Source organism: Trichosurus vulpecula, chromosome 3, assembly GCF_011100635.1.
Source record: "Trichosurus vulpecula isolate mTriVul1 chromosome 3, mTriVul1.pri, whole genome shotgun sequence".
Taxonomy (NCBI): domain Eukaryota; kingdom Metazoa; phylum Chordata; class Mammalia; order Diprotodontia; family Phalangeridae; genus Trichosurus; species Trichosurus vulpecula.
In genome coordinates this window covers 33,621,600-33,638,083 of record NC_050575.1, presented here as the reverse complement: position 1 = coordinate 33,638,083, position 16,484 = coordinate 33,621,600, and the positions used below count along the sequence as shown (strand labels likewise).

General features: G+C 40.4%; 1 protein-coding gene across 1 annotated transcript in view; it reads left to right on the top strand.

Annotated features, from left to right (window-relative positions):
- JAG2 (jagged canonical Notch ligand 2) overlaps positions 1-16,484 on the top strand; it is a 77,572-nt gene that overhangs the window by 40,530 nt on the left and 20,558 nt on the right. The window contains exons 11-14 of the mRNA XM_036752610.1: positions 1,993-2,143; positions 3,889-4,041; positions 4,519-4,632; positions 15,844-15,957. Of these exons, the coding sequence (XP_036608505.1) occupies positions 1,993-2,143; positions 3,889-4,041; positions 4,519-4,632; positions 15,844-15,957 (532 nt within the window). The remainder of the gene's footprint in view (positions 1-1,992; positions 2,144-3,888; positions 4,042-4,518; positions 4,633-15,843; positions 15,958-16,484) is intronic.

Genomic DNA, 16,484 nt, shown 5'->3' with positions numbered 1-16,484 from the left:
TTTCCTTCTAAGATATTCTGGCATGACCTGTGAGGGCCACTGACTTCCACTAGGCTGCACTGATGATCTAGCATGGAGAACGAGAGAGATAATAGTCTCACTGCCCTCTGCCTTGGTCAGGCCACATCAGAGGTGTTCATTTCAAATTTTAGGAAGTCTATTAACAAGATGGAGAGTATTTGGGATATTGAGAGGATTAGGGACTGACAAATCAGAAGTAGTTGAAGGAACTAGAGATTTATGACCTGAAGGAGGAGAAGCTAAGGAGTTGGGTATGGAGATATAATCGTTATGTTAAAATATCCAGAGGTCTGTCACATGGAAGGAGAGAACTGACTTTGACTAAGTGGCCTAGAAAGCAAAACTAGAACCTATAACTTTATTAGCAGAATGTAGACCAGCTCAAAATTACGATTCGTTTTCAAGATGGCAGAGCTATCCAATGGTAGGAGAGGTTGCATTGAGTGGGACTGAAATCCCCTCTTGCTGGAAGCGTTCAATCAGGGATTGGGTGACTGGAATGTAGTTATACGAGAGATTTGCATTCAAGAATGGTTTGGGCTAGGTATTCTCTGACATCTCTTCCAGCTCCGAGAGTCTAAGATTCTGTAACTGAATGAAAAAGATCAGTAGTCACCTTCAAAAAACTCTTTCTTTGAGTAACTCCTTTAAGCAGTGGTCCCCTAAGTCAGAGATGTCACACACGGGGGCCACGACGCTCCTGAGTGCTGCCGAATCAGATTTAAATGTAATTGAAAAATATTTAACAAAATAAATAAAAATAAAGAAAAAGATAAATAATGCTGACATGTGGTTTTCTAAGTCGTGTAGCCCACAGGGATCCTTATGTATAGTTTAGTAGCCCCTGTTTTTAGACACCACTGAGTCAATCAAGGGTAAGTCTTTTTTTATGTGGAAGATATTGCAAGTGCCGGGCTGAGGAAAATAACCTTGTGATGTTCATCCCCACACATTTCCTGAGCCCAGCTATCGACATTGAAGGGGGAGGGCCGTGGGGAAATGAGAACTACTCCTCTCCCTTGGTGACTTCACAGTGTAGCACAGTGCTAGGTGATTAGGCAGGATGCTACGAGATGTGTGCAGAAGAGAAGAGGAACAGTGAGAATGGGATGGGGGTAGGGATGTGGGGAATTGATGCATTAAAACCTAACAAACAATTCAGACTCCATCTGTGTCTGAGTAACTCCTATGCCCAGAACCTTGGACTTGGCCTTCTGTATGCTCTAGCCTCATCATTTGATGGGTGGGAGTACTGGTACACCCTAGTCCTAGTACACACTCGTCCATACCTCAGCATACTCTTCTTATGGGCAATTGTAGCTAAGAAAATTTACCTCTGGGCTAATATATTGGTGATGAACTTGGCCACATTTAACTGAGCCTAGTGCTTGGATGACAAATGGACAGCCTGTCACCAAGCCCATCCTTGAAGGCTTTCCAGCTTCATGAGATCTGCCAGCACTTGTACTTCCTTAGCATTGTCTTTGAGAACCAAAGTCTCCGCCCTGGCATTGTGAGAAGGCATAGTAATTCATTGAAGTGAAATGAACTTTTTTGAGACTTGACTTAGATTTTTCCTAAAGTAATTCTGGGTTTGCCTCGGAAGATGTAGAACTGCCCCCATAGCCCAGTGATCCCTTTTTACTCCAATGTAGCCATGCCTCACCATTCCCCACCCCTCATTGTGTTACCCACCTATGACTCCCTGAGCAAGATGGGGTAGGGAGGGAAGATTCAACTGTTTCAAATGTGCCTCCTCTATTTCTTACCGGTGGCCTTCCTATTTCTCAGAGCTAGTTGAAGGAATTAACCTGGAGAAGAAAGGACTTAGGGTATGGGTATAACTGTATAATTACTCTCTTAAAATATCTCAGGTCTATAGGATATGACCCTGGTTCCTGTGGTAGACCTGGGAACCCCCCAAACTCCCCAGAGGAAGCTATAGCTCATATCTGGCATCTGTCCTTCCAGGTGGACATTGATTTCTGCGAGCCTTACCCCTGCCAGAACGGAGCCCGCTGCTATAGCCTGGAAGGAGATTATTACTGTGCCTGCCCTGAAGACTATGATGGAAAGAATTGCTCCTACCCTAAAGACCACTGCAGGAATGGCTCTTGCAAAGGTGTTTGATTCCCCCCAGCCCCAAAGTACACAAGACTTTTGACAGAGCATGGTGGGCAGGGTTGCTGACAAGTTGGTGGGGGGGCATGTATGGATAAGAGAGAGATGACACTTTTTGGCCCAGGACACCGGGTCGAGATCTAGTGCTATTTGGATAAATGAGCAGAGAGGCAGGAGACCTGGGTTTGCGTCTGTTCTGACACTTGACTGGCTATGTGACTGTGGGCAAATAATTTCTCTTAATCTGGGTTTCAGTTTCCTTATTTGTAAAGTCAAGATGATAGTCCTTGTATACCCTAACATTACAGGATTAGAGGAGGAAAATGCCTTATTAGCCATGAAGTGCTATAGAAAATGGGATAGTTGTTCCTTTGATGCTTGAGTTGGACCTGCCAGCTCATCCATGTGGGTGCTCCTTTCTTGGGTGCAGATTACAATTTAATAGTGGTTGAAGGAAGGCAGCACATGGTAGAGTCAGTGGTGCTAGGCCAGGCTCCAATTCGAGAGAACTGGGTACTAGTCCCTGCTCTTGTAAACTAAGGGGGTTAAAGTAGAGAGCTAAAGTCCCCTCCAGCTCTAGCACTGAGCCTGCTCAGCTATATTGTCACCTGCTCAGGGCACCGAAGAGCCATCCATTAGCTTGGGTCTAATCCTGTCTCTGACCCTTGTTTATTAAAGGGCTTTGGGCAAGTCACTGTCCCTCTTTGGGTGTCCGTTTTCCTCACGTGACAAAATGGCAGGAGTCCCCCTTCTTCCCAACATGTAGATAAAAGGAATAATTAAATAAAAGTGGGAAAGGCAGCTTGTTGAAGATGTTCTAAGGGAATCCTTCTCAGCTTAGAGTTTGGGAGTCCCACCCTACTCTTGCTCCTCAAAGCTGGGCTGTTCCACCTGAATGGAATGGGATTCTGCTTAAAGTAATCGTTAGACTAAACATCCCTGTGTACCTCCAGCTCTGAGGTTCTGTGAACATGATTAGGAAAAAAGATGCTTTATCATTCCCAGTAAGTAGTATTCGCATTAACTTTGCCCTTCATGGTCAAACTGTGGCATTTTAAAAGCTGCCCTCAATTCTCTACAGGTTTTTACGTTTTTCCAAAGGCTTTCAAATCCATTGTCTCCTATGACAGTAATGATAGCACACAGTTCTCTTGCCTTTTGAGGCTTATAAAGCACTCTCTTCACAGCAACCCTGGGAAGCGCATAGTGTAAGAACGTTTGTCCCTAATTTACAAATGAGGAAACAGATGAGGCTCGGAAAGGTCAGAGTGATTTATCCAGTGCCATGTAGCTAATAAATGTCTGCACGAGAACTTGAAACTGTTTCTCCTAGTGACTCCAAGTCCAGCCCTTTTCATGGTATACCATGAGGCCAGCGTTACCTCTCTTGATTTTCACATAACCTCGTAAAAGAGGGCTATTGTCCCCATTTTATAAGTAAGGAAATTGAGCCTAGGTACAGTAAGTAAGTCTGCTAAGGTGACTCTGAGTCAGTGACAGAGCCAGGATTAGAACCCATGCCTCTTGACTCCTAGGCCAGAGCTTTGTGCACTCTAGCCCCAGGGAAGCAGGGTGACCAGAAATAAATAAGAGTATTCCTGCCCTAGTACTTACTTACACTTTCATCAAATGGCAGTCTTGACCTCTCTCCTCCTGCCTCTGGTTTGGGGATAGAGGGTGTACAAAAACAATAGAGCCGCATATCCACTGTTCCTCTCCTTCCTTCCCTCCTTGTCTCATGTCCAGTAATAGACAGCTGTGAAATCGAGGTCTTCACCAACACTACAAGATTCATCTCTTCCAATGTTTGTGGCCCCCACGGACGTTGCATCAGCCAGCCTGGGGGTAATTTCACGTGTACCTGTGAGAGTGGCTTCACTGGCACCTACTGCCATGAGAGTGAGTCTGAGGTTCCTGTCCATTTTATTCCTCCCTTATTGGCCCTAGGGAAAAAAAACTAGAAGCTCCTGTGTATTCATTTAGAAAATGAATCAGTGAAACTGATGGGGCTTCCATTTGGCTAACATCTGTATCCTACTCTTCCTCTTATTCCCCCTTCTAAAAAACCTCTCCTTAAAGTCTGGGTTCTATGTCTACCAGGTGTGATTGGGATCTCTATTTGGGTCGTTTTGAGGGTTCAGAGTTGAATACTCCTGACTACCCCAGAAGAGATGGTACTGCTACCAGGAGCGGGGTTACTGGACCTACCCACACACATCATTCCCATCCTTATTCCCACTTGGGTGGAAAAAATGCATGTTCTCCTTAGTAGGACCACTTAGGTGGGTTGGGGGTCAGGGGAGATAAGGGAGAATGTCTTCTTTCCTTCTCTGTCCCGTTCCAGTGACTCAGCTCCAGCTTCTCTCCCCTCCACAGACATTAATGACTGCCTAGGGATGCCGTGCCAGAATGGAGGCACCTGTATTGATGAGATCGACTCCTTCCAGTGCTTCTGCCCCAGTGGCTGGGAGGGCGAACTGTGTGACACCAGTGAGTAAAGCCTGGGCCAGATGAGACGTGACCTTGGGACCCCCCCCCGCCTCTGCTTTCAGGCGGCCTGTAATCTTCCCAGACTGTGAGAATCTAATGCCAATAGGCCTAATTAAATTGTCCCTCCCCTTACTAGCTGTATGGTCTTAGTTAAGGACCTTCCTTTCTTTGGGTCTCAGTTTCTGCATCTGTAAAACTGGGATAAGCTTATATATCTCCTCAGAAGCTTTTAACCTTTCAAGGCCTATATATCAAAATTAGAGATTTGGGGGATGCCCCCCAGTCATTTCTTCATCTTTGATATTAATAACAGGTAGTTTCAATATAGGGGCACATACAAGAGAATATTTTCATTACCTCATTTACCATAATCCAAAGCAGAAGCCTTTCTGTCCCTAGAAGAAATCAGAGCATCTCAGAATTGAGGCACTAGGCTGTCAGCAGAGGGGTGATTTAGATTTGGGGTAAATTCAGATATTTTTTTCATCTTAAAACCAAGTGAGCTCAAACGAACCTCCCATACTTGGAGATGTTCAACTCTTAACTGGCTTCATTGGATTACTGTAGGTATAGATTACGCTTGAGCTATAGTAGGAGAAGGAGGCTAAACTCCTTCATTTTTCCTTCTGTCCCACTTCATTCACTTTGAATATTCCCTTGTTTCCTTGCTACAAAGCCCTTTCCCACCACTGGGAGAAACAACCCATCCCTCTCCTTATAAATTGTTGATTGGGAAGGAAGCTTCAAAGCCCTGTGGTCTGGATGAAGGATTTGTGTAGCTGTCTGTGACAAGCCAGGCAGTCGGTATTTACTGAACTATCTGCCGAACCCTGTGCTGGGTGTTCTGGGGCCATAGGCCAGGAAGTAAGGGGAGATACAGAGAAGCGTAATGAGCCAGACATGAGAAATCACTGTACCTTCCCTGTAGAGGACCAAGGTACAAATTCTGGCTGTGCTATTTTCTTACCTGCGTGACCTTGGAGAGCATCTCTGGAGTTCACTTTCTGCCTCTGTAAAATGAGAAGGAAGTAGGCTGTATAATCAGCAGTGTCCCATCTAGCTTTTCCCTAAGCTTATTCTTGAGCTCACTCGTTTTGTGTTGATGTTAAAATGAATTTGACAGCATTAAAGTGAGAAGGGATTTAGCAGCATCACAGAATAATGGAAAACACTAGATGTGAAGTTAGGCGCCGTGCTCATTTCCATATCTACACTTTTGTTTATGCTGTTCCCTCTGCCTAGAGCCCTCTCCCCATTTTTCTCTATTTGTTAAAATCTTATCATTTCAGGCCTAGCTCAAGCCCCAAGTCTTGCTTAGTGTCCCCTGCCCACACTGATCCCCTGTTGACCTGTTGTATTCCTTACTGTTTATAACCTCATAATTGAATCATCACCTGTCTTGTTCATTGCTCTACATGTGCAAGTCATGTCCATCCCCAGGACTAGGAGCTCCCCCAGGGAACTGAATGAGTGTCCTTGTCTTTCTCCACAGAATAGCCAGCACAGAGGGTCTAAGGAAGATTTAAATTTAGAACATGCTTCTTTTGTAGAGTAGAAGAGACCACTGGGAAACTGAAACCCCCAGAGGAAAAGAGGTGGCAGAACCACAGCTGGAACCTAGATTTTTTTGGTTCAAAGCCTAGAACTCATTCCCATATACTATAGATTAGTGAAGTTAGCACAATTGTGACCCAGCCCTTTCACTTAAACACCAACAAATAAGAACTCCATGAATACCAGTGATAAGAATCAGAAGGTCTTCTGCATTGGATGATGCAGAACTATACCACGTGCAGTACTCTAGCAGGAGTCGGTTGAGGTGTCTTTACCACAGAAGTCAGCACCCATTCAGGAAAGAATGGAATCCAGTGAAGGAGGTTAAGGAGTAATGCCAGAGAAGCCAGCTTAAATTGATATAACCCAGCCAGAGACCAGTAGAGCTGGGGACTAGAGCTATACCAGAGATGTTAGTGTGAGTACAGGTAAATGAGCCAGAAGCAGGTGGAGGTAAAGAGAGAAGCTGTGCCACACAAACCAGCATGAGTTTCCACAGTGGTCCTGAAACCAGCCATTTCTCTGAGTGGAATGAAGGTCAAGCTCTAATACAAGGACCTGAAGCCAGATTCTGGCCCTGGCCAGTTAGAACAGAATCAAGGGTGGAACCAACTCCAGTGGATAATTATGAAGCTACGTAGATGGGCCCTGTCCGTGTATTTGTTGGAGCCCTGGGAGAAGACAGAGCCAATTTGGCCCCCAGGCACTGGCACCAGGAGGACTATACAGGAAGCCCTAAACCAGCCCTGCACAACATACAGCCCACGGGCCTCTTGTGGCCTGCCAAAGTGACCCATGGGGGTATGTTGTGCAGGCCTGCTTTATGCAAATCCACCAGCAAAACTGACTATGCAAAGTTCCTTTTGGGTAGGCCTGTACAACATACCACCCACAGGCCACTTGCAGCCCACCAAGGATGTTGGGCCACCCACAAAAAATGTAGAGGATGTAAAACAGGCCTGCACAACACACCACCTGTGGCCCGTTTATTGTGCAGGCCTGCCCTAAACCAGTGTAATATCCAGTGTCCCAGTGGGGCCCCTCAGTGCCATATCAGAAATGGAAAAAGACTTGAGTGTAGCCAGGGTCAGAATCTGAAGTAAACCACCAGAAGATGAAGACAGAATCTTAGGATTGAGACAGTGGGTGGCACCTAATGCTGTCACTGCATCTAAATTGACAGTGACATCCAGAATACAGAGGGGACAGGATCAAGCAAGGTCTATTCAATCCAAGAGTGTTAGAAGCTACTGCACAAAATTGCAGTGCAAGAACTGATGCTGAAAACATGAGTAAACAGAAGAAGAGACCAAATACAGTGTAAAAAATTCACTGAATCTTAAGGAAAAGCCAGGATAAGAGTGCAATTCCATAATGTCCTCAGAATAAAAAATGGCTACTAGGATGGATGAAATAAATAAACTAAGAGATAAAAAATCCAATTAGAATTTGGAAGGAGAAAATTGAAAAGAATAAATAGTTTAGAACAGAAGGTGGAAAGCCTTACCCAAGTAAGAGAAACCTTAAAAAACAGAATGTAGCAAGTAGAACTCCATGAAGCATCAAGAAGTAGTAAAAATGTTGGAAATACTAAAAAATATAGAAAAAGATTGGGAAAAAATTAAAAGAAATATGTTTTCAAAAACAGCTAATCTGAAAAAGAGGATAAGGAATGAGAATGTAAGAATAATCAGACTTTTTGAAAACTATGATCATTCAAAAAACCACAACTACCAAAATTTACAAAATCATGAGTGAAGACTGCCCAGATCTTTCAGAACCAGAGAACAAAGTGATGCCATTGGCCACCTTCAAAAAAGAAACTCCAAACTAAAAACATCCAGGAGTATCATAGACAAAATGCTGAGCTTCCAAGTCAATAAAAAATATTCCGAGTAGTGAGAAAGACTTCATGTACCAAAGAATCAATCAAAGGATCATACAAGACTTCGCAGCAGCTACTTTAAAGAATAGAAAACCTTGGAATATGAAATTTTAAAAGACAAATTATAAAGATTTACAACCAAGAATAACTTTTACCTTGCAAAACTGAGTATTAATCCTAAAAGGGGTTGCGGTAGAATGGAATAGGAATGGACCTTTACTAGAATAGAGAACTTTAGGGCATTGCTTTAAAAAAATTTAAGGAGAATTTTACAAATGCAAACCAAGAGATGAGAGAAACATAGAAAGGTTAAATATATTTGAGCAATTAGAAGAGGCTAAATAATAATGAAGTATATAAAGTTTTGGTCTAATAGGGAAGAATATAAGTAAATAACATCCTTTATGAATATGAAATAGATGCAAGGTATTAGATCTGTTAAATAGAATGCCTGAAGAGCCATGGATAGAGGTTCAAAACATTGTGAAGGAGGCAGCAACAACAGCAAAAAAGCAACATTCCAAAGAATAAGAGGAAGAGAGCAAAATGGGTATCTAATGAGACTTTGCAAATAGCTGAGGAAAGAAGAAAAGTGAAAGGGCAAGATATACCCAACTGAATACATAATTCCAGAGAACAGCAAGGAAAGATAAGTTTTCCTTAAATGAGCAGTATAAAGAAATAGAAGGAAACAGTAGAATGAGAAAGATAAGAAATCTCTTCGAAAATTAGAGATATCAAGGGAAAGTTTTTGCAAAAAAAAAAGGCATGATAAAAGACAAAAATGGTAAAGATTTAAGACAAGCAGAAGAGATTAAGAAGAGGTGGCAAGAATACACAAAAGAACTATAAAAGAAAGATATAAACATCACTAATAATCATGATGGTGTGCTTACTGATCTAGAGCCAGACATTCTGGAGAATGAAGTCAAGTGGGCCTTGGGAAGCATTGCTAACGATAGGGCTAGTGGAGGTGATAGAATTCCAGTTGAGCTATTTAAAACCCTAAAAGATGATGGTATTAAAGTGCTACATTCAATATGGCAGATAATTTGGAAAAACACAGCAGTGGCCACTGATTTGGAAAATATCAGTTTATATCCCACTCCTAAAGAAGGGCAGTGCCATGGAATGTTCAAATTGCAAACATTTTTGCTCATTTCACATACCACTAAGGTTATACTTAAGATTCTACAAGCTAGGCATCAGCAATATGTCAACCAAGAAATACCAGAAGAGTAGGATGGTTTTTGAAGAGGCAGAGGAACTAGAGACCAAATTGCCAACATTCCCTGGATTATGGAGAAAGCAAAGGAGTTATTGACTACACTACAGCCTTTAACTATGTAGATCATAACAAAATGTGATAAGTTATCAAAGAGATGGGAGTACCTGATCATCTTACTTGTCGCCTGAGAAACTTGTATATGGTCTAAGAAGCAACAGTCAGAACTGAACATGAGACAACTGATTGGTTTAAGATTGGAAAAGGAGAACGACAAAGCTATATATCATCACCATATTTATTTAACTTATGTGCAGAGTATATCATGCAAAATGCTGGAATTAAAGTTGCCAGGAGAAATATCACCAATCTCAGGTAGAAGAAAATGAAGAGAAATTAAGAAGCTTCTTGATGAGGCTGAAAGAGGAGAGAGTAAAAGCTGGCTCGAAATATAACATTTTGCACACATACACGTGTACACATACGCATCTTGGCAACTGATCTCATTACTTCCTGACAAAGGGAGAAGAAATGGAAGCGGTATCAGATTTTATAGATCACTGCATATGGCAGCTGTAGCCATGAAGTTAAAAGACACTTGCTCCCTGTAAGGAAAGCCGTGACAAATCTGGACTGCATACTGAAAAAACGGACTTCACCTTGTTGACAAAGGTCCATATAGTCAACGCTGTGGTTTTTCCAGCCATGGTTGTGAGAGTTGGACTAAGGAAAGCTGAGCACTGCAGAATTTATGCTTTTGAATTGCAGTGCCGGAGAAGACTTCTGAGAGTCCCTTGGATAACAAGGAAGTCAAACCACAAGGAGATCAAATCAGTCAGTACTTAAGACGTTAATTCAAGCCATTCACCAGAAGGACAAGTACTGAAGCTGAAGCTTAAATAGTTTAGCTACATAATGAGAAGATGGGACTCATTGGAAAAGACCCTAGTGCTGGAAAAGATTGAAGGCAAAAAGGAAGAGCGGATGGTAGAGGATGAGATGGATAGATGTTATCATGGAAACAATGAATGTGAACTTGGACAGACTTCAAGAGATAGTGGAGGATGGAAGGGCCTGGCATGCTTTGGGGTCCATGGGGTCATAAAGAGTCAGACACAATTGAACAACTGAACAACATCAATCATCTCAGACAAAACAACAGTAAAAATAGATTTAAAAATAAACAGACAAACTTAAAGGTACCATAGCTGACAAAATAACTGCATTTAATATAAAAATACCAAATGTCAGAGTTTCTAAGTACTTGAAGGAAAAGTTAAACTACAAGGAGAAATAGATAGCAAAACTCTAATATTTGGTGACATCATTTCGCTCCTTTCAGACTTCTAGACAAAACTGACAAAAAGCTATATAAGAAAAAAAGTTAAGTACATGAATAAAACTTTAGGAAAATTAAATATGATGGATCTCAGATGATGACTGAAAGAGAATATTAACCATGTTTAAAGATATAAAAACCCCACTAAAATGCAAAAAATCATAAAAATGAAACAAAAGATCTTTAAAATTGATAAAACATAATAATTGAATATGATAAAACTAGGAGATAAAAAAACAACTAATAATCCTTTCATCTGATTTTTAAAAAGAAAAATTGCTGGTATCAAAAATGGAAAGAGAATTCACAACAAAAGAGAAAATAAAGGAAATTATTAGAAATTATTTTGATCCCAAATGCCAGTAAAATTGATAAATGAAATAAATGGTGAACATTCATAAAAATATAAAAATGCCCATATTAACAGAAAATATAAATTAAAATGCTGACAGTAACATAAAAAGAAATAGAGAATTTAAATAGCCCATCCTCTGATAAAAAAAAATTGAACATGCTATAAAAGAATGCCAAAAAAGCAAAACAAAAAAACAGAATCTGTTAAATTTAAATGAATGCTGTCAACCGTTCAATGAATCAATTCCAATATTATACAAAATGTTTACAGAAATAAGCAAAGTAGGGATCCTACCACACTCCTTCTGTTAGATAAATATGGCCCTATTACCAGGGAGACACAGAGAGAAAATAAAGGGTTGGTTCAGTGTTAGGGAAATTGTAAACATTATAGGCCATATGACACACAAAACCTATAATAGTCCCTTTATTTTAACAACATTTTAGAAAAAGAACAAATGGAACATTCCTCAATATAAATTAGTGGGAAAACATCTATTAAGTATTTACTTTGTGTGAGTAATATAAATAGAAAAGCAAGACAGTCTCTGTTTTTAAGGAGCTCACCTTCTCATAGAGGAAGATAACACATATTTCAGCTTCAGAGCAAACAGAAGGGCCAAATCTTTAGATGGTGTAGCAAAAAAAGATTGTAATACATCTTCTTTAGTGTCATTTCCATTGATAAAAAATGTCATCTGATTTGAACCATTTGATGATGTCAAGGACTTTGACATTGAGAACTTTTATTTCTGGGTTTTCTATAGCTATGGCTTCTAAGGAGGTATAACAGCAATGCTACTTGCAGCTGCTGTGGGGATGTAAGACCAATAACACCAGCACGCAGGAGGGCTGCTAGCAAAGGTCCTTGATCTGCTTTTCTAAAGGAGAGCAACTTTAGAGGGATCAACAATCTTACTTTAATCAAACATATATATATGTCAAATATATATGTGTGTGTGTGTGTGTGTGTGTGTGTGTGTGTGTGTGTGTGTGTGTATAATTAACTTAGTTCAGAGGAAAAGTCAGCACCTTGAACTTCAGAGAAATTACAAGCAGAAATTATATAAACAGAGCAAATAAAATAGCAAAGACCAATAGACAGGGCTTCTAACTATCTGACCATAGCAATACATACATAGTTACCAGAGAGAGTAGCACTAACATCTGGGTTTTTCAAAGCCAAGGGGCTCCTTAATGGCTACTCAGAGTCTTAATCTGGCTATATCACATGAACACTCTTCCAGTGAGTGAACCCCAAAGCAAAATGCTAATCTCAGAGCATATATACCCTTCTTCAGGGCCAGAGGGCATCACAACCCTCGTGACCCAGGCTCATGTAACTCAGGCTTCCATGTGACTCAGGTTCAAAGCAGGTCCTATAGGCATATTAAGGGGTGGGGAAGATCTTCAAATTGTATTAACATTACAGGAGGTGGGAGCTATAGCACAACAGTTAGTTGCAGATCATATCTCTACAAGGATTTCTCTCTTGGTCATTGATTACAGGAGCAAGGCCAATAATCTAGGTTGTTATTATTTCCAGGGCATGTGGTCTTATCTACCTTTTGGTGGTAATTACTCAATTGTTGGTGATGGTGGAGATGGCAAGCCCCTTCTCCACAAGGCTAGTGCCCCTCAATGATGGCTGTAGGGGCTGGGTTGGAGCCTGAGGGGTATGCTCTTACAGAAACCAGATTTGGCTCCACTGAAGTGTAATGAGAGATGGTGTGGTCAAAGTCATAGCTGTAGTTTGGTGGGTCTGGCATGTATTACCTCCTCTCTCTTCCTGAAGACTCCTTTCTGTTTCAGATAGACTAGCTTGCTTGCCCCACTGGTGGCAGTTGGTCATCAGTTGTGGGCAGTGGTGACCGGGATGGTGTCGTTTATCAAAAGAAGTTCCCCCTAGATGTTGACTGTGAAGGTCCAAGCTGAGATCAGGGCCAGTGATCTGCAATGTGACAACTAATATAAATCTAAAACCGAGAGCTAGCATCACTGTTAGTGGAGAAATACTGGAGTTCTTTCCATTCAGATGAACAGTAAAGTAAGGATACCCATTGCCACTGGTATTATTTGAGATACAAAAGTTAGTTATAATAGTAAGACAAGAAGAAATTCAGAGAATAAATAGAGTCAAAGAAGAAATAAAAGTATTCTTTTTTTTAAACAAATAACATATATTAACCCTAGAGAGTTAATTAAAAATTAATTGAAATAATTAACAGTTTCAGGTAAGTAACAGGATATAAAGTAAACCTACAAATATCCTTAGTCTTTCTGTGTATTATCAATAAAATCTAGTAATAAGATTCAGAAAAAGAAATCCCATTCAACTATAGAATGTATGGAATAACCAGTTCAGGTACCATGACATACTTAGGAATTATATAAATACAAAACTATAAAGTACTCCTTACCAAATTATAGGCAAACCACAATAATTTGGAGAGCTGTTAACTACTTATGGTTAAACAATGCCAAAATAATAAAAAATAAGGTGCTACCTAGATTCACTGACCAACTACCAGAGGGCTCTGTTATTAAAATAGGAAACATAATTGCAAAGTTCAACTGGAAGAACAAAGGATCAAAAATCTCAAGAGAAATAATGGGGAAAGAAAAAGAGAAATAGCAGGTGTCAAATTCTACCACTCAGCAATAATCACCAAAACTATTTGGTAGTGGTCACATAATAGAAAAGTTGATCACTGGAATAGATTAGATATCCAAGATCCAGAAACAAATGAACACAGTAGCATAATGTTCAACAAACCCAAGGATACCAATTTACAAGGGTAAAGACTTACGATTCAACGAAAATAGCCAGGAATGCTAGAAAGCAGTCTGGCAGAAATTAGGTTTAGACCAGGGTTTCATAACCTGGATTCATGAACTTTTAAAAAATTTTTCATAATTTTTTCAATATGATCGTTTCAATATAATTGAATTTCTTTGTAATCTTTTGCATTTTATTTTATGCATTTAAAAGTATTATTCTGAGCCTTTATTAGATTGCCAAAGGGGTGGGGGACCATGATACAAAAAGGTTAAAGATCTCACGTTAGTTGGCCATAGTAAGCTCAAATGGATGCGAAACCTGTACATAAAAGGTCATATCATAAACCAGAGAGTCAGGGAAGGGATAAGGAAAGAGTTCTTGACCAAACATGGGATAAAAAGGATCACAGAACATAAAATAGGCAGTTCTGAGTACATAAAATTGAAAAGGTTTTGCACAAACAAAATCAGTGAAGTTAGAATCAAAATTAAAATCACTGACTGGGAAAAAAATCTTTGAAGCAAACTTTTCTATAAATGTTTGAAGTACAAAATAGGGAATTCATAAAAATACAGAAAAACAAAAGCATTCCCCAGTAAATTGTTAAAGGAAAGGAATAGGTATTTCTTAAATGAAGAAAAGTGAACTCTGAATTATTAAATATTAAATAATAAATATTAAAATGCTCCAAATTACTAAGAATAAATATTAAAACAACTTTGATGTTCCTTTTCACATCCACTAGTTGGGCAAATGTGAGAAAAAGGTGAGATGGTAGTTGTTGGAGGGCATGGAGGAAGGTGGGTGCACCTTTCTGGAAAGCAGTTTGGAATGAGACCTAAAAAGCTCCTAAACTATGCATAGTCTTTGATCCAGAGATACCACTACTAGACCTGTACCCTTTTTGTTGTTATTTTTGAGTCATTTCAGTCATGTCCCACTCTTCATGACCCCATTTGGGGTTTACTTGGCAAAGATACCATAGTGGTTTGTCATTTCCTCCTCCAGTACTTTTTACGGATGAGGGAACTGAGGCAAACAAGGTTAAGTGACTTGCCTAGGGTCACCCAACTAGTAAGTGTCTGAGGTAACATTTGAACTCAGGTCTTCCTGATTTGGTACTCAGTCCACTGTGCCACCTAGCTGCCCTGACCTATCCCCTAAAGAGAGCTAAAAAAGAGGTTGAAGGGATCCTTATATACAAAAATATTTGTAGTAGCACTTTATGTTGTGCGCTTTATACTGGAATCAAATTATGTGCCTTTCAAATGGAGAATGGCTAAACAAAATTATGTTATTTGAATGTAATGGACTATTATTACCGTATAAGGAATGATGACGGGGATGGATTCAGAGAAGCCTGGGAAGACTTGCATGAGCAGAAGTGAGTAGAACCAGAAGTACAATTTATAGAGATGATAACTTCGTGAGGAAAAAACAGCATTCAAAGATACTAGAACGATGATCAGTGCAATGACAAATTAATCCTAGAAGATTAATGGTCAGTCATACTTCTCACCTCTTCTCACACAAGTGATAAACTAAGGGTACAAAATGAGATAAGCATTTTCAGACATATTCAGTTTATCAGTTTGTTTCACATATCCTTTTTTTACTGCAGTGGAGGATTTTTATTTTTAGAGGGAGAGTTGGGGATGATAGTGGAGGAGTAGTGATAATATCAAAAAGTGAAGAAAAGAAGTGAATCACTTTTTAAAAAAAAAGCAGAAGAAGAAAGAACATAGACAAGCAGGGCAGTGAAGCATTAGATAGATATTTTAAATTTCTAATTTCATAACATTTATCAAGTACCTACCACATGCAGGCTTTGATGAGGCATGTTTGCATTCCCACTCCTTCCGCAGGGAGAGATTGGCACCTACTATACCCAGGACCAGATCACCCACTCTCTGCTTGCTCCTGGTTCACTCCCTTCCCAGGCTCCCCCTCTGCTTGCCAGCCCTAGCTCCTCCTTTGCCTTCTATACCCCTGTCCCCAGGTACCTCATCAGCATGAGGCTGGACATCATGCTTATTTGTCACCTTCTCTCTCATCCCCCATCATCTCTCCAGATTTGAATGACTGCTTCCCTGACCCATGTCACAATGGAGGCCACTGCATTGACTTGGTGAATGATTTCTATTGTGAATGCAAAGATGGTTGGAAGGGCAAGACCTGCCACTCACGTAAGTTTAGTTTTCTTAACCCTCTGTTTTCCCCATTTCTTGTTCTCCCTCCTTGATCACCTGCTAAATCCCAGAGTTTGGAAAATGGACTTGGCAAGAATGTGTAACTGAGATCATTCCAGAACTGTAGAGATGGTTATAATCTGGAACATTGGGCTGTGGCTATGGCCCTTCCAGAGCCAGGGGTCCAGGCCAGAGCTATAGAAGTAAATGGAAATTGGGGTAAAAACTGACTTTTATTCGACCTTTCTTGGGAGGTCTGCATGGATACCTGGAGACAGACAGAAGGTTCCTGATTCCCTTCGCCTCTAGGGAAGGTGAAATAGTTGAAATGTGGCTCTCTTAACTTCTAAGACCAGAGAAAACCTGGTTTACTGCCAATTGTTTGTCTGTACTGTTGGCCAGACTGTCTCCTTAAAATTCAGAGCAATGATATGGATATTGATCGCAGAAAACACTCATCTCTGAATTTGCCGACTCATCTATTCCCATGTTAGGACTTCCTCCGTCCAATTCTACCTCTGATC